This window comes from Mesoplodon mirus, assembly GCF_964341445.2.
Source record: "Mesoplodon mirus genome assembly, chromosome: 1".
In the NCBI taxonomy this organism is placed as follows: domain Eukaryota; kingdom Metazoa; phylum Chordata; class Mammalia; order Artiodactyla; family Ziphiidae; genus Mesoplodon; species Mesoplodon mirus.
Window position 1 is genome coordinate 76,424,039 of NC_138976.1, and position 25,473 is coordinate 76,449,511.

Consider the following 25,473-nt stretch of genomic DNA (forward strand, 5'->3'; position numbering starts at 1 on the left):
TTTTGGTACTTTCCAGATATTTTTACAGGAAGCATATATAACCAGAAGAATAGGGGAAAGAAATTAATTTTTGAAGGCTTTGTAGAAAGAAACTTATACACACATGATCTGGGCTTGGACTTCCACGGTCTCTTTCTTAGAGCCTACGGAGTAAAGTATGCTGCCAAAATGATTTATATGTGAAGCTTTATTTTGGAAAGCATGGGGAACACAGAATTTTTTTTTAGTGTTCTGAGAAATCTCTTCCTTTCTTGGAGACAGCAGCATAACAACAAAAATGTAATTAACCCAAACAGGTAACAGTATTATTAGCAGATTGTATTTCAGAGTAGAATATCTAAATTCAAATAGGTACATTTTTCTCTTGTAGATGTCGTCTGCTGCTGAGAATGGAGATGCAGCCCCTGGGAAACAAAATGAAGAAAAAACCTATAAAAAGGTGAGTGAGTGTGTTATCTTCTTTTTTCAGCTCAAAAAGAGGAACACTTTTATTGCTTAGAATGCTAGCATTGCCATAAGCCTTTTCTTCCTCCAAAGCATTTGTGTGTAAGTTACCGCCTTAGTTTCCTATTTCTGTAACAAATTACCACAAAGTTAGTGGCTTAAACAACATAAATGTATTTTCTTACAGTTCTGTAGGTCACAAGTCTGGCATGGGTCTCACTAGGTCAAGATCCAGGTGTCTACGGGGCTGCATTCTTTTCTGGAGGCTCCAGGGAAGAGTTCATTTCCTTGTCTTTTCCAGCTTCTTGAGGCTGCCTGCATTGTCTATATCATGATTTCTTTCCAACTTCAAAGCCAGCAAAGGCCAGTTGAGTCTTTATCAGGCCCTATCACTCTGACACTTTAAAGGATGCTTGTGATTACATCAAGCCCTCTTGGATAATCCAGAATAATCCCTTTATTTTAAAGTCATCTGATTAGCAACCTTAATTTCTTCTCCACCCTTACTCCTCATTGTCACATAATGTAGCATATTCACAGATTCCAAGGATTTGAACACGGACATCTTTGGGGGGCCATTTTTCTGCCCACCACAGTTACTGTGATATAGAACATTGACAGAAGGTAGTTACTTGAAAACCCTTTTTATTCCTAAGAAGAAGGCCCTTATGTGTGTGCAGTGTTCTTTGTTCACTATGTGAATCTTTTAATTGACTTGCTACTTGCCACCATAATTTTAAACATTTTCTACCTTTAAAGAAGATTTTTAGCCTGGAATTTCATCTCACCCCTTTCTAAGCCTCTCAGATTCCATGTCTTCAGCCCATTTCACAAAAATCTCTTTCTAGACTTCCCAGAGTATCTTGCCTGACCACTCTTTGACTTCGATAAATTCTTGGTCCCTAGCAACCAAGCTAATGTTTAGAAGCATTACTGGGTAATATATGTTCCCAAGCACTGCTGTTCCTGATTTTAAATGGACTGTACATTTTAGCTTTTTAGCTTTTAAAAGACCTTGCTCTCCTCCTCTCTGGGGAGTAGAAGGTTTGTGTATTGAAGCTTTAATATACCTTAACATTTCCTTTTGCCTTTTACTCCGTAATGGATAGCTAGCAAGAAGTTTTGTCATAAAGTCACATGAGCCATGTGATCTGCCCACATATTTAGGTCATGGAACTAACATGATGTGTTTCCTGTTCCATTTCCATGTGGAATAACATGCCCTTTTTCCTGGTATATCTTTTCTTCTGACTTTTCTACTCAGCCAAACCTAGACGTATAAACAGAGAGCTTGCCATCCAAAGTGGTGATGTGTTTGGGGAAGAGTAGGTTAAAGATTCACGAGCTCACAAGTGTCATGTTACAGCTTATAAAATGTGTTAATCCGAACAGAGGCAGCAATACATTATTATTTATTTTCAGACACAGGTGGAACACGAAATCCTATCTCATTTACCCAAGACTCTTTGTAAATTCAGTCATACATGGGACCAACACAGAGATGGTCAAACTGCCAGTCTGGCATTACTTCAGAGCAGTTTCAGGCAGTTTTCTCAGTCAGCATCAAGATGCATTGTGGTTCTTGATTGTGTTCTGATGTACAGGAGCTCTTTAGTAATGCAAAAGTAATAGAAGGCATGTGACCATGCGATCTTGGAGTTTACTAAGTGTGTCTTGCTCAAGAATTAGTAATATTATAGGTATGATTCTATGATGAATGTCCCTGACAGGGTATCTGACTCAGCAATGTTGGGAAGGTTATAAAAACTAAAAATCATATTGTATGATAGCAAATAATTCTGAAAAATAAAGAGAAGACGCAGGAAACTTAAGAGGACCAAAAAAATCAATGATTTTTTTTTAATGTGTGATGGCATAGGGACCTTTTTGATGACCTCTGATTTTAAAAGGAAGGTTAGCAAGGGAGGAGGAGGAGGACCCTCTCTGTAAGAAAAGCACCAAGACACAGCAGAGTGCCTAGAACTTTAGCCCTCAGTTAATATGGTGTTGTTATGCAAAGCAGGAAGATGGGATCACTTAGAGAAAGTGTTGCTTCGCCAACAGGTTAACAGCTCAGCTGAACTATTCCACTGAATTCTTCTCCATTAAGCGAAAGGTCTTTAAACTGGAGGCGTTAATGGTGGTGTTAGGAGCGGTGATAGTAAGAGTTACGTTAGCTACTGCAAATGTGTTTGTCTCTAGGCCCAGCTGAACCATGTCCCAGATGAAAGAACTTGAAGCTAGAATAGGGAAACCACTGAGTGTGAGCTTTGAAAAATTGGGAGAACGGAAGGCTTATTTTATCAAAAGGCAGGAGATGAGCAAATATCATCCCTATTTTCAAAAATGAGGAAAAGGTACATTCTGGAAACCAGATGTGAGACTGTTCCTCGGCATAATTTGAGCATGGGTTAGTAAACATACAGCTATGTACATTTAGAGAAGAAACACATGTCTTTTACAAACCTGCAGAGGTTCATAAAGATAGAGTTTATGTCAAATTAACTGCATTTCCTATTATGAAAGAATCATTAAATTGGTCGCAGATACGGGAGAATTCTCAAGTTTAGTGGATCTTGATTTAAAGGTACCTGGAACATTCTTGTCTCTATTGACATGATGCGAGTTGACCCTGTGTAGCTTCATAATTTTTACCCATGACCTTCATGAAGACATCAAATTTATACTTTACAAATGTGCAGGTGACAGAAAACTGGGAATGATAACAGATTAGGTGGGTGTCATCAAGGCTTATCATTAACTATTTCATTTCATTAACTATGTATAAATATTGTCCCCTGCATTTCATTAACTATTGTCCCTTTTACAAATACTTTAAAATTAACTTTCTTTCCCAGCCCTGAGGCCCTGACCATGGGGTGTGCTCCTTTTTAATGAGGAGTTTGATGAGCAATTGGATTTTACCTGCGACTGAAGCCAATCCGGGTTAAGAACACTCTGATTGGGCTTCCCTGGTGGCGCAGTGGTTGAGAGTCCGCCTGCTGATGCAGGGGAGACGGGTTCGTGCCCCGGTCCGGGAAGATCCCACATGCCGCGGGGCGGCTGGGCCCGTGAGCCATGGCCGCTGAGCCTGCGCATACGGAGCCTGTGCTCCGCAATGGGAGAGGCCACAACAGTGAGAGGCCCGCGTATAGCAAAAAAAAAAAAAAAAAAAAAAGAACACTCTGATCTTGGGTACTAGGCGTGAGAAGGATATCAAGGGAGTTTATAAGGAACTTACGGTTGAGTGGGAGAGCCAAGACATGAAAACAGTTTTAGAACACAGTAGTCTATAACAAAGGTTCAAAAGAGGAGAAATCAATATGGGTTAGAGTTAATGAGCGGGTTTAGGCTTTCTGTGTCAAGATTCATTGGGCAGCTGCCAGCAACACTCAGCATCATGAGTGCTGTGATGCCCACGTGTTTTTAGGGAACACTCAGAGTTCATGGAACACTGTTATGCTCTCTGAGTTTCAATTATTTGCATGTGATTATTTAGGCTGGCTGCTTTTTGTTCTTCCAGTTGACCATTTCTCGAATCCATTATCAGTTCCTGACAAGCCCAGGAAGAGTAGCTAAAATCAGTTGGGAAGGTTAATGTCTTCAGCTAATGGCTGAGATAAGAATTCTGATTTTAGCTGCTTAGAACAAACATGACGCCCATGAAGACAGGCATTAAGGGCTGCCTGGCTTCGTTACAGAGCGTAGTATTTCTGTTCTCAGTTCATTTATTGGGTGTCTTCCACAAGAATTGTAAATGCAGAGGCTTTAAGGGGCCAGGCAGGTAACAAGGGAGTAAACAAGCAGGGGGAAGGTGGTAAACAGGAGAATACACTCCTTTTATAAAGGGGACAGGTGGCCTTAAACGCTAGCTAATAGAGCTTTGCATGAGTCCTCACCCAGGGTTGCCAGATAAGTGATTTTTCAAGAAACCCAAAATGTAGATTCTGATGTAAAATCTCCTAATTGTTAAAGATTGGCAACTGATTCAAAATTGTTCAGAAATACACTCTGGAAGAAAGACTGTACATAGTGGAAAATAACAAAGACTCTGGCCCCTTCCTCAAATGATTCTCCGTTTAAAAACTTTCATGGTCTAGCAGAATGTTGCGGTTAGTCTTTGGACAGGAGTCCACCATGTCCCCAGGTGCTGGCCTCCTGAATAAAGCAACCTTTCCTGTTCTTACCAAAAAGGAAAAAAAAACACTCTGGAAAAAGCAACAAACTGTATCAATCATATCTGGTCCTCACATGGTGGCCAGTTTGCAATCTCTGCACTCTTTAGGTGGAGAAGTGAGATAGGAGAGGAAGATGCAAAAGATATGTGTGTAAGGCCTGGTCTCTGCTTCCTATATCCATACAATTTATTTAAGAGAAAAAAATAGATAGGAGGCCCATGTGAAAAAAAAAAACAATACAGAGTGGTATGAAATGCCAAGACAAGTGACATTTCACTTAATCCTCTAGCAAGTCCTGACAAGCCCAAAGTTCCTTACAGTCTTCTGGGGAAAAGTCCTTTTCTTGGACTTGTTGGTTAGCAGAACATTTTGCCTGGATAAAAAGTTCCTACATGCCTCATTGCTTTTTGTCATGGCAGAAAATGCCACTCATTCGACGACTGTGCACTGACTAACCAAGTCACCTGTCTCAATGATGGGGAATCCGATGGGCACAGGCACAGAATCAGGGATGAATTTGTTGGAGGGACAGTAGAGTCTGACCTAGACAAAGCTACGTGTCATTGTTTGGGGGAAGCAGAGGCAATTTCAGAAGTATGGGCTGGCTCTAAGTGACAGCTAGCTTTGAGTGCTGGTTCGAGGAGTTTGGATTTCATGCTCTGAGCCAGCACTGTCCATTAGAACTCTTGACAATGATGGAAATGTTCTATAATCTGTACTAATACAGTAGCTACAAGCTGTGTGTGGCTATTGGGCACTTGAAATGGGACCCATGTGTCTGAGGAAGGAATTTTTAATTTTAATTTCAGTTAAATAAGCACATGTGGCTAACACCTACCATGTTGGACAGCGCAGCTCTAGGCAGTGAGGTACCATGACACTGGTTCGGAGATCAGTGACATGATGAAATGACAGTCTAAACCACAATGAAGGGTGACCTGAAAGTTTCCAATCAGAGTAACTACTAGAAATTTTCTGCCATTGATGGAACTAGAGAAGTTTGAAGAAGAGATGTTTTTTAACAAGATGATAAGGAAGGAAGGAAGCAGAAAGCAGGACCTCAGTTCACTTTAAGAATGGTTTAAACTCGAGTTAAAATACCAATGCCAGAGGTCTGAGTTGTTACTCTTTTGTATGTGAGGAAATTGCCCACCCCACTTCCCCCACCCTTCCAAAACAGACATGTCAGCATAGTTCAATGGCTTATCCCAGGTCCCTTAGCAATTCTTTGTCAGGAAGATGATGAAAAGCTCCAGCCACATGATGTCCTAATTGGTGACTTGTCCATCGGAATCGATCAGTGTTTCCCAGTCGGCTGGCCGTGGATAGGCGTGGGAAATTTTTAGGGCTGCCCTTTGCTTTCCTCCCTGTCTCACCTCTCCATCCCAAAGGTGTCCTTCCAGGCTTGTCATCCTCCCTCCTCTACCCCACCTTCCATCCTGGGCCTACCCACAACAGGTCCCCACTAGGAGATTCTGGTTTTGATGACTACCACAGGCTACTTGAGGTCTGGAGGGCCCACATTTGGCACCATCAAGCACCCTGACTTCAGATGTGGTCTGAATCTTGTTAACCAATTTCCACCAGGACGGGCACACGTGATGAGAGCACCCAGAGTGACCTAGTAGGAAACTGACCACTCTGGATACAAACAGGGTCCTTGACCCAAGTTCCCCAGGTTTTTTTTCATTTTGTTTTGTTTTTTAAGACCTAGGTTGTCATGTAAATCCACTCTCAGCCAGTGTTCCTCTCAGTGGAGGCAGGCAGGGACCAGGTGGGAGGATGATGCCTGCCTCTTACCACATGGCAAGGGAAGATGTCCCTTATGACTTTCTAAACATGAGTGAAGTCATGACTCAGCAATACTTTGAACTAAGAGGAAGCATTTATTTAAATACAAGCTCTTTTATAAAACATCTCTGACAGATATGCAGGCAGCTATCAACATTGACTGCCTCTGGGGAAAAATGGGTGGTGGGAATCTTGAGTCAAGGGAAACTTTTCTGTATATACATTTGATGGCTATTTAATTTTGAACCATATGAATGTTTTGCCTATTCAAAAATTGAATAAATAACATTTTAAGATGAGAAGAAGGGGTGGGGGAAAGGGTTAGCATGTGTCCCAAGCCCTGACTGCTCTTCCTTCCCTTCAGACTCTAGAAAGCCATGACTTCCAGAAATAAGACCCTTGCTTTCCGCGTTGGTGGAGCTACACTCTGTAGCTTAACAGAGACAGCTTTGTCTTTGCATCACGCGGCCCTTGTCATCAATAGCAACTACATTGGTCTATAGGAAGAGTGATCCTTTGGCATTCCAAGTGTTATTCCTAATTCACCTTAATCCAAAACACCCTAACCCAGTGGTTCTCAACCAGTGCCCAGGGAACATTTGGCAATGTCTGGATACATTTTGGTTGTCAAAACTGGGGGCGTAGTGCTTTTGGCATCTAGGAAGTAGAGGCCAGCAATGCTGCATCCTACAATGCCCAGGGCAGAGCCCACAACAAAGAATTATCAGAATTTTAGCAGTGACAAGGTTTTTCAGCCAAACTCAACTACCCTTTTAAGTGGAGGGTAGATGTGAGTCCAGCTCTTTTATTTTATTTTTATTTATTTATTTATTTATTTATTTAATTTTTGGCTGCGTTGGGTCTTCTTTGCTGAACGCAGGCTTTTCTCTGGTTGCAGCGAGCGGGGGCTACTCTTTGTTGCGGTACACGGGCTTCTCATTGTGGTGGCTTCTCTTGCTGCAGAGCACGGGCTCTAGGCACGCAGTCTTCAGTAGTTGTGACGCGTGAGCTCAGTAGGTGCGGTACACGGGCTTAGTCGCTCCGCGGCATGTGGGATCTTCCCGGACCAGGGCTCGAACCCGTGTCTCCTGCATTGGCAGGCGGATTCTTAACCACTGCACCACCAGGGAAGCCCCAGCTCTTTTAGATACTAGTTGTATCATCGTAGGCATTTTCCTTAATTGATCTGAATCTTTATTTTTCTCATTGATGAAATGTGATTAATACTTGCTCACAGCTCTGAGAATCAAACAGTTTAACAGATGTGAACACATCCTGGGAAAAGTGGAATGCCAAGGAGTGAAGTGACTGTCGTATTAGCAAAAGCAGAATCCCTCAGCCTCTGATTTCCAATCAGATTTTAGTTCTGTTAGAACTGAGCACGGCAGCCAGTGTGACTTCCTCCCCCAGCACTGGGCTTACGGGGAGAAGTGTCACTTAGCATCCTGAAGCTGGCTCTGGTCTGGCCTGGGCATCATAGAGTAGGCGGAGCTGGAAGAAGACAGTCTTTCCTTCCCAGCAGCAGTGGCTTCGGAAATAAGAGAGAAAGATGTGCTTCTAATGGTGGGCTGCCTCTGTGCTTTGAAAATTAGGCAGCAAGTAGGTCTGTGTCTTTATAAAGCAGAAACTAACACACCATTGTAAAGCAATTACACTCCAATAAAGATGTAAAAAAAAAAATTAGGCAGCAAGGAGATGAGCTGCACCATTCAGAGAGGGGGAATTTTTAAATAATCTCGTTCAGTTTAGAAGCACGTATAAGCATTTACCATTGCCATCCACCCCTTTGTACAGATCTTCCCTCCAAATCCCTCAGCTTCCATAGAAGATCACCCGTGCTTGTCTTCTTCCTTGAAAAGTCCTAAAGCAAATGATTTCAAATCTGCCTTGATGACTTTTAAGAAAGAAGTGGCAGGTAATTAAGCAAAAACTATCAGGAGCTTCTGAATAGGAATAGAAGCTAACCCACCCCCGCCCCCAGGGTGGTTCCCTGAGCCGTTCAGTTCTCAGTGACCTCTTTTAGCATTCACTTCCAAGGGAGCATCTGTATGTTAAGCCACCCAGGTTTGCCACGCTTCTGCATCCTGGTTAACCATGGAAAGTCCCCCAAACACTGACTCCAGGGGATAACATGCTACACCCGAAACTTGCTGCACAGTTTCCTTTGGGGGCAATAAGAACCACTGCATTGTTGCATTTGGTGTTCATGACGGGCTGGGAAGCTGGGGTTTCCAGTGTTTCTGTAGCGTCTGAGCTGGAGCACCTGCTCTCAGGGCACAAGGGTGCTTTTGTTTTCAAGTTAAAAGGGTTAATATCCGCGGGTGATCTGCATGCCTCCCTGCACAGCTTGGCCAGCAGGTTCTGATCTGGTCAGCAGGCTCCTGTCCCAATGCTCAGGGCTTGACCATTTTTATCACTACCACCCCTCTTCCCTCGCCTGGATACTTAACAAGGATTATTAAAGGTGGCTCTTAAGATGTTGCATAAGATCATAGATATTTAAAATTCTGGAATTCTTCATTCTGGATTCCAAAAAAGATGACAGGCAATGTATGTTAGATTCTCGGCTTATATCTACTTAATAGACACTAATAGGACATATGCCATGTGCTTATTCAGGACTTTTGATGTTTTATGAAGTTAGAATCATTGGTTGCTGGAAGCATCTTATTTTTCAGACTCCAGTGGGTTTATTCTAGCCAGAAATCTATTAATTCAGCAAATTAAAGTATAATTATTACCAGTTGGAAGCGTTTTAAAAGCTATGCTAGTAATAAGAACTAACATTTATTAAGTGCTTAGCATGTTCTAGGTACTATTCTAAGCACTTAGAATTATTAACTCATTTACTCTTATAAGTACCCTATGAAGTAGTACTATTATTCCCATCTTACAGATGAGAAAACTGAGGTACAGAGAGGTTAAGTTAACCTGCTTCGGGCCACACAACCAGTCAGTGGCAGAATAAAGCTGGGATTTTCACCCTGATTGTCTCTCCCTAGGGTCTGTCAGACCCTAACCAGTACACTCTCCTCAGAATACTGTGGTGCCTATGACGTTAAAATGGAAAATTCTCAATTATCCAGTAGAATAATGGGGGCCAGTGGCACAGATAAACCCAGCCATCTTTGGAAAGGGAAAAATGAATGGAAATCAACAATTTTAGAGCATGATTTCCCTAATTTAGTGGTTCGGAAGCCAACTTGTCTCCTCCAAAGTGTCTCACCTCTGAATATAGAATCTGAACTATAGCCTCAAGAATACTTTTTTCTAGAAAGTGCATAGTAATTTTGAAATGAAAAACAAATCGAGGGCCTCCCTGGTGGCGCAGTGGTTGAGAGTCCGCCTGCCGATGCAGGGGATACGGGTTCGTGCCCCGGTCTGGGAGGATCCCATATGCCGCGGAGCGGCTGGGCCCGTGAGCCATGGCCGCTGGGCCTGCGCGTCCGGAGCCTGTGCTCCGCAGCGGGGGAGGCCACAACAGTGAGAGGCCCGCATACCGCAAAAAAAAAAAAAAAAAGAAAAACAAATCGATCCCTTGGGCACTGAGCAGAACACTGGAAATAAAATGATGAATAAAGTCATAACTTCAAAAATTATTCTTGACCACAGAACTCAAAATTGTCAGGAAGGGATGAGATCTACTTGGAGGGGGTGACATATTCTGAACTGTCAAATTAGGAGAACATGTTTTAGAAGCTAACTATTTGGTAGACTGTCACAGAGGGGTAATAACTCACTAATAACCTATTCAGTAGCTAAAAAGACCTGATAAAGGAAGAATTGGGTCAAAGGGTGACCCAAGTTAGAAGTTATTTTCCCCTATGGGAATCACATTTCCCCAGATGGCACACCTGTCTTTTCCGGTGAGTTCAGTTCACTGCATCTGAGGCTTTTGTTATGAAAGGAAGATGAGATGGCTCGCCCTCTGCATGGAAGCCATCACCCCTGAGGTGGCTGACATAGCACTAGGCAGAGAAGAAAAAGAGGTTGGTGTGGTCTCTGGGGACTGTAATATTAAGGTCCTTTGTCCTCCTGAATTGATTTTGCTCAATTCCTGAGACATATATATATGTAGACACCCAGAGATATAAATTGGGTCCAATTATAAGGAATATAAGGAATTATAAGGAATTGGGTTCAATCATAGGGTCTAACTGTACTTATTTCCCAGTGGAGAGAAGATGGGACTACTGTTACGTTTATGCAAGTGCTTTCTCTTCATCCAAGATGTGCTGCCATCTGCTTTGCATTATGGATCAGGGTGCATTTGGTTATTGAGCACAGAGCTGAAATATAGGCTGTCTAGGTGACGTTCTAGTTCTCCTGAGCTAATTTTTCATATTGTGGCTTTGTCAATTTTAAGGGTGTGGTCAGTGCCTGGGCTCTAAGACATACGTCTGACTGTACGTCCGTGCGTTCACTCAGTTATTTAGTTGGTGAATATTTGTTTAGCTTGGCACTGAGCTAGACCTTGGAGGTAAGACAGCGGCCAAGACAGACATAATCCTAGCCCTGCTTTCATTGTTGTGGTAGAGACAGACCTGAAAAAGTAAGCATAATAAAATTATTACTACCTTTAAAAGTGTTATGAAGGGCTTCCCTGGTGGCACAGTGGTTGAGAGTCCACCTGCCAAGGCAGGGAACGTGGGTTCGTGTCCCGGTCCTGGAAGATCCCACATGCCGCGGAGCAGCTGGGCCCGTGAGCCATGGCTGCTGAGCCTGCGCGTCTGGAGCCTGTGCTCTGCAACGGGAGAGGCCACAACAGTGAGAGGCCCGCGTACCGCAAAAAAAAAAAAAAAAAGTGTTATGAAGAAAATAAAGACAGGCAGTACTGCTACCTTTTAGACGAGGTATTCAAGGCAGCCTAAGGAGGTGACACAGGTCTGGGATCACAAGCTTGAGAAAGAGCCGGCTGACAGAAGAGTGTAATTGAGAGCGTTCTTGATAGAACAGCATCTGCTGAGCCTTGGAGGCAGGAAGGAGCAAGTGGATTCAAGGACCTGAAGGAGAGCCCAGTGCGATGGAACGTCCCAAGCATGGAAGAGAGAGGCAGCCTGAGCTGAGAGCAGTGGCTTTCAACTGGGGCTGGTTTTGTCCCCCAGGGTCATTAGACAATGTTCTCACAACTGTGGGCAGGGACTGCTCCTGCTGTCTAGCAGCTAGAGCCCAGGGATGCTGCTACACGTCCTACAATGCACAGGACAATCTCACAAAACAACTGTCTTGCCCCAAACATCAGTAGTGCTAATTGGAGAAGCCCTGGGTTAGAGAAATAGGCGGTGGCCTAAGCTAAGCTTGTAGGCTAGGAAGAGGAAGAAGGAAAGGAAACAAGTTCAAGGTATATTTCAGAGTTAGGATGGACTGGGCTGGCTCATGGTTGCATGTGGGGGTGAGGTGACAGGAATGACTGATGAGCCCAGCATTCTAACTTGAGCACTTGGGTGGATTTTGTGGCCATTTATCAAGATGGAAAGGAATGGTGTGGGGAAAGGTTTGTGAGGGAAAATCAAGATCTCCAATTTGGACATGTCACTTTGGGGGTGTCTGTGAGCCATTGAAGGGGAGAATCAAGTAGGTAGTTGGAAGTGTGGATTTGGGACACTGGGGAGAAGTCCAGGGTTCTGCTTCAGTTTGTCAAGCTGTTGATTCACAGGAATTGGTGAGACAGATGGAAAAGAGAGGCCCCCAGACTAAGGAACACCCACATTTTGATATTACCTCCTAATACCCTCTCCTCCAGAGTGTCAGATTCCTGAAATAAACAAAGCTGGCCAAGTCATTCCCTTATGATCTTCCACTGGCCTTCTGTTACCTACAGAGAAAACCCACACTCCACAGCACAGCATACGAGAAATCGTTTGCAGTCCTCCGCCCACTGGGTGTGTCTTAACCCATCTTCTGCCATTACCTTCAACACACACCTGACTCCAGGCACACTGAATGAGTCCATCCCTGTTCCTCTCTGCCCATGCTGATCACTGTAGAATGGCCTCATTCCGGAAACAGCTCTCTCATGGCCATTGCCCATGCTCCCAGGTAGTGACTCTTTGTCACTGCTTCCCAGGCCTCCTGGACTTACCACTGTTATATCGTGGATGACTTTGTTTTGTAATAACCGTTGGAAATTATGTCCTGCCAACTGCTCTGGGAGCAGCTGGAGAGCAGGGGCCTTGCCCAATCCTCTTGACATCCGTAGGGCCCACACAGTGCCTGACACATAGCGTTGAAGAAATGTATCACTTTTTTCTTCTTAATTCTAAAATTGTTGTAGACTTTCCAGAGAGATATGTTCTTGAGCCTACAGTTCCAGATCTGCAGTTAGAGGTGAGATATTTTGGGGGGAGGGAGGCGGGGAAGAAGTGGGCAGAATTTGGGCTTTGAATATGCAGATCATGGGAAGAACACTTTGAGAGAGCTCAGTTCACTTCTGACTTTTTCTGTTCAAAGGTGATAGTGATTGTCTGTGTCATGGGTCACCATAGGGATGTTTGAAAATTGGCTGTTCATGACATGGCATCCTCAAGTCCCTTAGTCTGTGGTCCACAGACTGTTTATGATCAGGCACATAGGGAAGAGCTTCAGCAATGAATTTTAAAAGGCATTCTTCTCCCATCCCTGTCATATAAAGCTTCTTTTCTTTCTGGATGTTGGCCCCATTAAAGGCTGCCCTAGATGGAGGCCACTAATTGTCAGGGAGATCAGGATTTGGTTGGCAGTCTGTTTCTTTAGCACAGCAGCCTAGTAAACACCCCTTTTGTGTGTGTGTGTAACTTTATGTTACAAACATAAAGTTTGTAACATAAAGTTACAAAAGTTTGGAAAGAAACAGGATCCATGATTTTTTCGGGTTTGCTATTGCAGAGGGAGGGAGAGGGAATAATAACTTAGCAGTTTTAAAAGCAGCTACATCCCTCACACAATCGTGGAGGAGTGCAGACTTTCAAGCTGCACTCAGGAACCAAAAACAGGCAGTGATGAGAGTGCCGGCCCTTGGGTCTTCCTGCCTGCTTTCCTCACCAGCCACGGATGAGAGGGGGTGTGGCTGGGCAGTCAGGCTGGCTCTGCTGTTTATGAACTCAGCCTTGTGCAAGACAATGAATGTCTGGGCCCAGGAGTACCACAGTGTGGTTTGAGCATTAGATCTGAGGATGTATGAGAAGGCACTTGGAAGATGGTAGTTGGCTGTACAAATGTTAAATCTCTACTCTTGTTGCTGGATCCCCACTCATCCACAGTGGAACTTAAGCCACTTGAGAGCAAGGACCTGGCAGACCCGGTAGAGCTCAACTCTTAGTGAAGCAACAGATATTAGTGCCCCCTTCTCCATACTGGGACCCTGCTCAAACTGGGAATCCCAAGTAGCTTAAGATGCTGTCCTCTCTTGATGGCAGTTCTACTGTTGACAGGTTGTTTTCGAAAAGCAGTGGGATTCAGTGGCAAAAGGAAATCTAACTTTTGTCCATTAAAGAAACCTGAAAAAAAATAAATAAAAGACTGTCTCCAGAAAGGGGAACTGTTTTCTTTGCTTTCCAGCATATTAAATAAAAATCTGATGTCTTCTGTTGTAGCTTTACCATCACCCAGGGTCTGAAATAGTCTGAAGTAACTGTATAGTGAGTGTTTCAAGAGCCCTTTCTCCTCATCTGTCTCTGCCTTTAAGTGTTCTAGCTGCTCGTCCTGGGCCAGTGGAATTCTCCTGAGGAAATGAAAAGTCATTCTTTCCAAGGACACAGAGTGCAGTAGAATGGGGTGAAGGTGTGTCATGGAAAACAGCAGGAGGGGAGAAGTGGGGATGGGCAGGGAAGTCCAGCTTTGTGTTCCATGCATTTTCAAGAAAATCATGGAAAAACTAAGCAGCACGATCAGCACAGTCCTCCCCCAAGATCATTTCCTTATTTTTAACTTAATTATTTGAAACTTGAAAACAAATCTGTTCCACCATTCCCTCCCCTCCTCTGTTCTATGGAACATTTAATTTGGATATAGCTGTAATATAAATTAGGGGTGTCTTAAAGTTGTAAATACAAAAGAGATTTTGAAGCAGTGAAGTTGCATTTGTGAACAAAATCAAAGGATGAAGTCTTCTGAAATTATGCTTGGTAAGATGAAATCCTGTTTTTCAAGGAGTTTTACATATAAAAATGTCCTAAGTTTCCATTTCCTTTTGAAATCTGGAATATGCCTACCTAAGCCACCTTGATGTTTATCACCACACTTGTTATTCATTCATTTAAGTTTTAAGCAGGCTTTTAAAAGTATATTGAATACTTCCATTGGCATATGTATTGCTAGCTAGCTATTTATTTATTTATTTATTTATTTATTTATTTGGATTACGGAGGTTCTGGAATGTTTCAGGCAAGTTTACAAATGGGTGGGAAGAAACTACACAGTATGATAAAGCTCCTGGGTGCTCTAGCCAAGGGAAAGGTATCCTGCTAGAAGACAAGCTGCACAGAGCAGCAGCAGGTGGAGCATATGCCAGTGGAGCATCCCTTGGACCTCAGAATCCTTTCAGGGACACACACAGTGCTTGGTGCCCAAGGCAGAGTCTGGCCAAATGTGAGGCACCAGGCCATAACCTTTTACCCTCAGGCTTCCAGCCCCATGAAGGAGGAATTTGAATAGCAAACATTACAACCATCCACACTCTTCCTACTTATTGACCCAGACTCATCCTTAGCAAAATCACCTTGAGTGATTTTGATTTCTAATACCCTGTGGATTAGAAACTCAAATGACGAGAGAGCACTCAGCACCCAGTGGCCCAGGCAGGATAGCATCTTTGTTCTCAGCTTCCAAGGCCTTAGGATACCTATTTCCTCATGTGTTCTTACTCAGTAGATAAATCTGGGCACCTACTGGTGTTAGGCAGCAGGAATACAGCAGCGAATACAAGGGACTTGGCCCCTGACCTCATGAACCAAGTTAAACTGTCTGGACATCTTAGCACTGTTACTGAATTACCTTTCAAAAAGTTATCCCACTTTAGACTACCTGTAGCTGATCAGGCGAGGGCATATTTTCCCAGGTCCTCACCAACACTGAGCACGATTATTTTCAAAAATCTTTGCCAACAGGATAGGTGGAAAACGCCCTAATTTTCATTTTAATTTGCATTTATTTTTATCACTAGTAAGTTTGACCATTTTTTCAGATGATTTTTATTCACTTGCATGTCGTCTTTTGAGGATTATCTGTTTTAAGAGCTACTTATATATGAAAGGCTTGCATTTTTGTTGCCAGTGTTTTTCTGGTTTTAGATTAGGCTTTTAATTTTCTTTAACTCAAGATTTATAAAGTCAGATTTCTTGATAGTTCCCTTAAAGCTTTTGTCTTTGCTTTCATTTCTTAATTTTGTGCTAGTAATGCCTTGTTTTAATTATAATATTCATAATGTAAGACCTCCCATGGTATTTTTAATTTTCAAAAATTTCCTGATTGATGTTTTTATATTTATCCCTTTAATTGAACTTTTGACTTCTAAGGTCATTTCCTCTAAAAAGATTTCTATTGTGATATTTGTTAAACTTATTAATGAATTTAGGGAGAAGTAGCATCTTTATTCTTCCAAGAATGAAATGTCTATATATTTATTGTCTTTTCTGCTCCTCAGTAAATTTTTATTCAAAGATTTTGTACCTCTTTTTGGTTAAATATACTTCTGAGTAATTTATATGGGATTTTTTTGTTACTGTTTTGGGATTTTTTAATTCCTACTGTGAATAGGATTCTTTTTTTTTTCCCACTGCATTTTCTAACTAGAAATGTATAAGATCTTGATTCGTGTGCATATATTTTATAAAGTGCCAACTCGATCTTTTAAAACTATTCCACTAGGTCCATGATTGATCCTTGAATACTACAGGTAATAATCATATCATCTGTGAATTATAAGTTTTCTCCTTGTAACCAGCATTTTGTATTTGGTTTTCTTGTCTTATTTTACTAGCTTGATCTTCCAGAATAGTATCAAAGACTCTTCATGATAAAAGGACAGCCTTGTCTTGTTCATGATTTTAAAGGGCAAATGGCTCTTGCACTGTTTCTCAGAGTGCATTCTTTGGCACACACACATCACTAATAGATACGTGAATGCAAATCCCTTGGTCAAATGCATTTGGGAAGAGTCACTCTAGTGCTTCCAATAGTATAATGTTGTCACGTAGCTCAATAATTGTTTTTCATATTAAGAAAGTTTCTTCCTGACTCTAGTTTTATTAAAAGTTGTTTTGTAAACCTTAATTGGATATTGACTTTTTTGTAAAATTGATTTAAGCAGACAATGAAAAGGCAGCCACTGGAAACACAATTCTCTTTTTGAGATACTCTAAGTACTTGAAAATAATAAAACCATGTTTTTCATAAAATATTGTTTAATTTAGATTTGGTATCAGTTCAGATGGACAGGATAATTGTATTATTTCCTTACAGTTTGGGACAATTTTTAGAATTTCTTCCTATAGGCCGGCTGATCTTTCCCCCATACTAGAGTAATCTGTGTGGAAATTATCCTAAGGTTTAATGCCTTCCGCGAGCTATTCTGGGGTAGGCAAGTTGTTGAAATCATTCTCAGAAATTGTGTTTTGGGGGAAAAAGGAGGGGGAACATATTTTTTCCACCTGAAATTCTTTGTTTATTGATCTCAGTTTTACTTTTGAATGTAATTTTATATTATATTTGGTCTTCTCTTTCTTCATTTGTAAAATTGAGGATGTGGATGACAACCAAATGCCCTTTAAGTTGCTCAGGTTTTTAATGTTGTTTTGTTTGTTGTTTGGTTTTGATCCTGTGATCATCCCCTGGAACAATTGCTTTATTAAGTGCATGCAGGATGCTATAGAAAAGTGAAAGTGAAGAAGGTGAAAGGTGGGCAGGAGGTTACATTTTACTTCTCAACTGTTTTAAGAAAGTCTGTGCTAGTTTTCCTTTGGTGCAAAGGCGATAATATCTTGCATACTTTCCCACCCTTTCTTAAATACCCTGTGGATTAGAGACTCAAATGACTCTATGGGTTTAAAAAGATTAATCCTCTCTGGGAAAAAGTGGAGATTTCCCCCTTTTTCTATGGTCCAGGGAAAATGAGTACACCAGAAAATGATCAAAAGCCTGTCACGAGACTTACAAGACAATCTTGTAAGAAAATAAAATAAACTGGAGTGTGTGTAAGCTTAAAATAAGTGTGTATAAAGCATGGCACTGTGACCCTACCCCACTTGCTCTTCAAGCCTAGGAGAATCATGACATAACCAGAGACTAAGATATAGAAGTGGTCTCGTGGAAAGAAAAGGAGAAAGACCAGAGTGCTGTGTTCCTATTGGGTCCATCCTTGGTCATCTGTAGTCCACAGAGGCCCTGTAGAGACCGTCTCCCATCCAGAAGGCCAGATGTATACTCTTCCATGTCAAACCCGTCACCCATCTATTCATTCATTCATTCAACAAATGGTCATTTAGAGCCTGTTTTCTGCCATTCACTGGTACTGTAGAGATATAAACCCATCTCCTTAATTTTAGCCCAGTGCAAATTAGCTGTGAAGAATGCCTTGGAAATAATTTTGTAAGTATTGAGTTTAAAGAAAGAGATAGTCAGCCAACAATCAGTCCCCTTGGTCTGACTTCAGTGTGTTTAAACTTACTGTGAGCTGCCAGCATGTGACTTTTGCCTTTAAAAAAAAAAGATAAACCATTCCAGACAGGTCTCAGTAGAACATTTTGTTTATAAATAGATCCATCTTTTTGGGGCTGGTGGATGAAAAGGTGGGGTGCCTCAGGTAGACAGGACCTAAAAGTATTGAGAGTGTTTTAAAATTAATACATGCATTAGTTTCCCTGCTGCAATAAATTTCCACAATCTTAGTGGCTTAAAACAGCACAAATTTATTATCTTACAGTTCTCTATGGTAGATATCCAGTACCATCTCACTGAGCTCCAATCAAGGTGTCCCAAAGGGCTGCATTCCTTTCTGGAAGCTTTAGAGGAGAATCCATTTCCTTGCCTTTTCCAGCTCCTAGAGGCCACTTATATTTTTTGATTTGTGGCCCCTTCCTCCATCTTCAAAGCCAGCCATGGCAGCTGAGTCCTTTTTACATCTCACTCACCCTCTCTTTTGCCTCTTCTTTTTTCACTTTTGAGGACCCATGTTTACTACATCGAGCCCATCTGCATAATTCAGGACAATCTCCCCATCTCAAGTTCAACTGATTAGCATCCTTAATTGCATCTGCAACCTTGTAGGGTAAAATTTTGCCTTCTAAGGTAACATTCTCTTAGGTTTCATAGGTTCTAGGGGTTAGGACATGGACATATTTAGGGGTCGATTTTAATATAATTTAACAGCGTCTTTCTCTGTGTACCTAGAGCACTTTTCCATCCCTTTATCATGTCTGTCTGAGACTGTCAGTAGACCTTGGTGTAGGGGTCCGGAGGTGTAGACTATCTCCTGTCTATTTCTTTTTCCTCCTCTCTTTCCCCTCTCGCTTTTATTTAACTCCCTCCCTCCAATCAACAAGAGTAATAAACATATGTCTAGGACCTAAATCTTTCTGTAATAAATTTACATAGATAAGAGATCATTTTACAAGGTGTGAGCATGAAACTGGGCTTCTGATATTATTCCATGTGATTAAAAAGCAAATATGGCTCATGTGTTCAAAGATTTACTGTTTCATGTTACAGTAGTAACATGAGCCATATTACTTTTCAGTCTTTGAACACAGTTTTGAAAATCAAATGCTGATCTCGCTGCTGGAGATAGTACAGATGGTGTCCTTCATTTCCTGTATTATTATGCATCTCCCACAGTACCATTTGCCATGTGATTTCTTCGGTGTTTACAGAAGCAGGTCACGTTTATGAAGCATGTCTGGAAGAAGGAAATGATATATGGAAAATCTCTCCATGGGGTATAGAGTCAAGTGATCCCTAGGTTGGAATCAAGGGCTATAAATACTCTGGTGACTTCATATGCACCATGGGACTGGTATTTTCCATCTTTCAGCACACAGTTTGGGTTAACTAGAATGGACCTTTTTAGTAGTTCTTTGAAAATGGAACACTAGCTATCCACAGAGATTTAATCTTGGGCAAAAGCATAGGAACAAGGTCATCACCTCCGATGACAGGATTAGTCCTTTTTCTTGAAAGTAATCGGATATCTTGTGCATTTTTGCAGTTTCTGTTGAATTGAGAATACTCATCATCACTCGAGGTGGAAATAACAGGAATGATTAATTTAGAAAGGAGAAGGATTGTGGGGTGGGTGGGAGTGACATTTGTCTGCATTATATTCTTAGAAACTTAAACTGTTAAGAGTTGGAAATGCCTCTGATAAAACTGTTCATTAACATGTAAGGAAGTAAAAGCCCAAATACTTATCTCTAGCCAAGAATGTGCTGAGTCAAGAAGCAGAGCTGGAGCTTAAGTTGCAAGTTTCTGGGTCCTCAGCCTTTCTCAGCACACTGCACTTGTTGCCAGCGCCTTTGGTGGCCACACTGGGATGAGCAGACCAAGCCATCTACCCCAGAGACACCCTTCATGTCGATTTCCACGTGGGCATTTCTCCTGAGCAGATGGCCAAAATACTTCCTGTGCCATTTACCCTGGGGAACAGGAGAGTCATCTGCTTTGGGCCACAGTAGCCCCTGTTTGTGTGTACGTGTGCAAGTAGACATGGAAGGTAGGGAGGGTGGGCAGGCTCGTCTGCACACACACACTATGCCAGCAGCATTTTTAAGGACCAGGATCATGAAAAGGTGAACAGAGTGCACTTTCCTGTCCTGCTCTATCATTGGTTTTTTGTTTATAAATCACTTCAGTAATTAGGTTTTGCACTTGGCTTGGTGCAACACAACATGAATTAAAACAACTGTGGGGCTTCCCTGGTGGCACAGTGGTTGAGAGTCCGCCTGCTGATGCAGGGAACACGGGTTCGTGCCCCGGTCCGGGAGGATCCCACGTGCCGCGGAGCAGCTGGGCCCGTGAGCCATGGCCGCTGAGCCTGCGCGTCCGGAGCCTGTGCTCCGCAGCGGGAGAGGCCACAACGTGAGAGGCCCACATAATGCAAAAAAAAACCCAAAACAAACAAACAAAAAAAACTGTGAAACTTCAAGACCTTGTTCTTGATAAACCTAACATGCAAGGCATTCTTTTGACATGGACACCATATACACAGACAACAAATTAAGCATCAACATGGTACTTTCACCAGCAGATAGGAGGTGATTTATCTTCGTGTATATTATGAGAGTTTTGCACTTAGATGAAGTTGTGGTTTTCACCCAGGGCTAAGTTTGTCCCCCTCCCCTCAGGGAACTTTTGCCAATGTTTGGAGACATTTTTGATTGTCCCATTTGGAGGAAATAGTGCTACTGGCATCTAGTGGGAAGAGGCCAGGGATGCTGCTAAACGTCGTACAATGCACAGGACAGACCCCACATATGCAACAAAGAACTATCCAGTCTGAGATGTCAGCGGTGCCAAGGTTGAGAAACCCTGGCCTAAGGGAATCTATGACTTAACTGATACTTGGCTTTAGAAGGCTATGTGAAGAGTTGATTAATTTAGAAACAGCTTCGATTGTGGAATAAACATGCCAGTATAATGCATGGCTTGAGGAAGTTTCCCTAGTCCGGTTAGGTAAAGGAATAAGTTTGCCCCACAGTCCCAGAACTGCCCCCGTGCACTCTCTTTCAGGCCTCTATTCTCAGCGACTAGAATTGAAAATCAGCTTCCCTCTGCTCTTCACATCTGTGGATTCTGTGGTTGAGGATTTAGATGTATTGTTTTTGTTTGTGGGTCATGGTATAATTTAGATAACCAAACATAGTATTAAAGAAGATAATTACGATTATAAAGACTAAGGAATGCCTTACCCTTATCCATTCTTTACAAAAACAGCCCAATCAGGGAACCCTATGGCAGGTGAGGAATCAGGCCTCAGTATGGTCAAGTCTTGGCGAAGTCTACTATGACAGCAGTAGTTGAAAAGGGAGAAGGGTCCAGGGAGGGAAGAAGTGGTCAGGAGGCTGCTGGAGCCCTGGCCGTATGCTGTATGCTACTCAGGCACTGAGTGTAATAAGAATGATTTGTATTTCCTTGCTCCTTTTTGAATCTTTGAAAAAAAAAATTTTCCATATTGTTTGGGTTTTTCCCCATTACCAGGTGGTTAAATTCCAACCACATTAAATCATGGGATAGAGATGCAGGTATTTCCAATCACGCTCATTTTGCAGGGCTGATGGCAGGTGGTTCCACTCCCATGAAATTAACGCTCCTTGACGATGCAAACCCATCAGTACGAGTGGCTGTGGTGCTTCGCATCAGGACCATCTGCACTTTTGTCTAGCAGCCCTGGTTGGTGGTGGTCGATCGAAGAGACTGGGACTGCTTTCCTTCCCTTCAGTTCACAGTGAGACACTGCTCCTCTTGGGAAAAGCTATTTTCTTACCCAGCCAGACTGCAGAAATTGCCCCGGAGCCACATACTTTACCAGGTATGTCTATTTCACAAGCCAAGCCGTTTCTAAGCAACCATCCACGGAGCCGCCTAAAGCCGAGTGTCGGATACTGGTGCTGGAAGAAGGGTGCAAGGATTGTGCACAGGTCCAGGTCATATCAAAGCAGACCTGGAAGAGCAGAAGTTGGAGGTGTGGGTCAGAACACAGGTGGAGGCCATCGGAAGTTAAGACAAGGTCGGGAATCAGCCAGGCCTTTTCTACAGCAGATTGAAGGAACACGTAAGAGAACATAACACAGAAATTTCTAGACAGAAAACTGCTTCCTTATATGCATCCTGAGAGTTAGCTACTGCAGGGCCTAAAGAGGTGCTGTGGTAGATGGCAGACAGGTTAGCACAGTTGGAGAGAGAATGAGTGTAGGGTCGGAGGTCTGGGCTGCAGAAACCCACCACAGTTTCCTCTGTTACCAAGAAAGATGGAAGGAAGCAGCCCTCTACTGAGCAGTGGACTGTGGGTCAGGCACTTTCACTTTAATAGCAGGTCATCCACCAGCTGGGGCCATCAGTGATCCATCTGAGCTGGGCCACTGGAAGGCTGGTTTGTTGGGATCAAGTCAAGAGGTTCTAAGAAACTTGCTAAGAACAGTCACATCACCTGAAGGTCCAGAAAGTTACCTGAATCTGGTGGCGAGCTCCCATAGGAAGAATCCCAAACTAGGTGTTTATCTGTTGGTAACTCTGACACCAACTTTTATGACCTTAGGCAATGTCAAAATCAATTTAATAATGCTCTGAGTTCAAGAGAAAAAGACCAAACACATAAGTAGCACCTTCAGCTTTATCCAGCTGGCACTTCTGGGAATTGCTCATGGGTGAAGCAAGGTTGCTTCCTCCTGCTTCTCTTGTGAGAAAAGACTACCCTGTTCTCCTTTCTCAGTATCAGTCTTACTTACTTTAAGGATTGTGATCTAAAGTAGGCAAAATGCATTTACTTATGTTGTATTTTTTAAGGAGCAACTGTAATGGGAAAAAAAAAAGCAGAGAGAAAATGTTGGAATGCAATACGTTAAACCTTGCAAAACAAGTGGCTTCTGGTTGGTGACTGCATAGACTGAAAAATAAGTGAAATTAGAAAGTAGACTTATAGAACTTTAGATGGGGAAGAAATTTTGGCAATCATCTAGTCAAATGCCTTCATTTTACAGAGCAGGAAATTGAGGCCCAGTGATATCATTAACTTTCTCAGTCTCACAATGCCCCCCACGGTAGCAGAAGGGGTCCCAAACTCAGATTTTTCTGCCTATTGCTGATTGCAAATGTCTGTTCATGTTTGTTCATTAATATGGTGGCCTTATGAAATATGAGCAGTAGTCATTGTCTGTGAATGCTTTTTCTTCTCTTTTTCTACCTTTGGTGAAAAAGCTGGTTTGGCAGAGCAAGGAACCTCCAATCAAGTGTCTTTTCACTTGTGTCTGGGCCTCGTCCTGCACCCCCAGCATCCAGCTGTAGGTGAGAGGAGACAGAGGGCCTGGGACAATAGATGGTGGCATGGTGCCATGGAAAGGATCTGGGAGAAGCTTCTCCAACGACCCGGAGCTGTGGTGAATGCAGAAACATCTTAGGCAGGCAGGACCCCACAGTAGAGCTTCTCAGGGATTCAGGGGGAGGTACTGGCCCCTGTCAGTCCATCACATTCGCCTCAGTGACCAGCAGCCCGCTGGCCAGGGACCCTTCCCTTCCATCCTAATTGCAGCCCAGGTGTCCAGCTGGGTTTTGATAGTGCTTCTATTACAGAGACCTAGGGAGCTTTTCTGGCAGAAGGGGCCGATCCTAGCTTTTGGGATCAGGAAAACCACAGTAATTTGAAAGGGCCATGATAGGAGGGATCCAGAGGCAAGGGAGAAAAAGCCATCAGACATGGATCGAAGGAGCTGCAAGCAGACGGGAAAGTCCTGAACTCCTACAATGGCTGGGGTTTTGTTGTTGTTCAAATGTACAGGGTTCTAAGACAGAAGATTTTGGAAATGGTTCCATGATTCTAAAAGAGAAAATGTGTAGGGAGAAAAATCACATCTTAAATGCAATGTAATCCTAGATCTTGAAACATACAGGTTACATGGGCAAAGAATGCTTAATCCCTACTTGAAACTGTGCACAATGTCTCAGATTATCCCCTAACTTTAACCTGGTTATTGAGATTCTTGAAAGATTCATAAAGAACCTCTACTTCTGTCTATACATTTTAATTGCATGGTCTTTTGTGCAAAATGACCTAGAATTTATCTTTCAGATGTGCAGTGTTTCTGAATTTCAGTATTCATCCATAAGAGGAAGATCATAGGGTTATGGTGAGAAATCAATAATGCAAGTAACTTGACCTGGCCCATACATAATAAGCACTTAAAACAATTACAGCAGAATCTAAGGCAGTATTATAGAAGTATATGTGCATATTTATCTCACAAAAGCAATTATTATATTAGGGCCTTTAAATCCTTAGAACCAATCTTTTTGTATTAAGGAAACACCTAAATTCCATATTTTAAAGCCCCATCAGATAAATACTAGCATTAACATTTCAGATCTTTTTGTTAAAAACTCTCTTGGCATTGTTTTCCTGTGGCTTATCAGAAATATGGGCAGAACTGCCAAGCAAGTAGTAATAACACTGTTAACAATTACTGTTACGATCATTTAAACTAACTTAATTGTGAAAGGAGGGATAGCGTCACTCCCCATCCTTTCAGAAAAGACAGCTTGATCCTAGGAATTTAAAGAGAAGCCATTTTTTTTCATCCTTTGTCAGCATCCATCATTCCTTGGTCTGACAGCTGCTGGTTCTGTTCTATAAGGAGTGTTAGGACCTACCTATAGAAGAAGGGTCGAAGATTGACAGGCAGCACATCTCTAGCAAATGATGCTTTTCATTGTCAATCTACAGAAATCACTGTATTTTCAGTTTGTAAAATTATTTTTGTTTTATGTATGATTCTGTCTCATTTAGCAATTATAAGCCTTCCCCTTTCTTCCCTCTAAGTCTTGGATCCTTTTTTTTTTTTTTAATTTATTTATTTTTGGCTGCATTGGGTCTTCATTGCTGTGCACAGGCTTCCTCTAGTTGCGGCGAATGGGGGCTAGTCTTTGTTGCGGTGCATGGGCTTCTCATTGCGGTGACTTCTCTTGTTGTGGAGCACAGGGCTAGCAACAAGCCTGTGGAGCAGGCTTCAGTAGTTGAGGCATGCTGACTCAGTAGTTGTGGCTTGTGGGCTCTAGAGCGCAGGCTCAGTAGTTGTGGCGCACGGGCTTTGTTGCTCTGCAGCATGTGGGATCTTCTCAGACCAGGACTCGAACCCGTGTCCCCTGCATTGGCAGGTGGATTCTTAACCAATGCGCCACCAGGGAAGTCCCGGAAGTCTTGGATCCTTGAGCTTTGCCTTTCTATTCCATAAATATTATTTATTCCTGTAAAAAAAAATATATATATACGTATGTGTATATATTTTTCCATAAATGTTATTTATTCCTATAACATACATATGGATATGTATATATTATGGTATCATAGAGAAAAACAAATACTGTACACTAAAGCATATATATG

At 42.4% G+C, this 25,473-nt stretch overlaps 1 protein-coding gene across 3 annotated transcripts in view; it reads left to right on the top strand.

The window, feature by feature from the left end:
- Positions 1-25,473, top strand: part of PIP5K1B (phosphatidylinositol-4-phosphate 5-kinase type 1 beta) — a 329,179-nt gene that overhangs the window by 111,628 nt on the left and 192,078 nt on the right. For all 3 annotated transcript variants that reach the window (XM_082612673.1, XM_082612672.1, XM_082612674.1), the window contains exon 3: positions 371-439. In XM_082612673.1, coding sequence (XP_082468799.1) covers positions 371-439 — 69 coding nt within the window. The remainder of the gene's footprint in view (positions 1-370; positions 440-25,473) is intronic.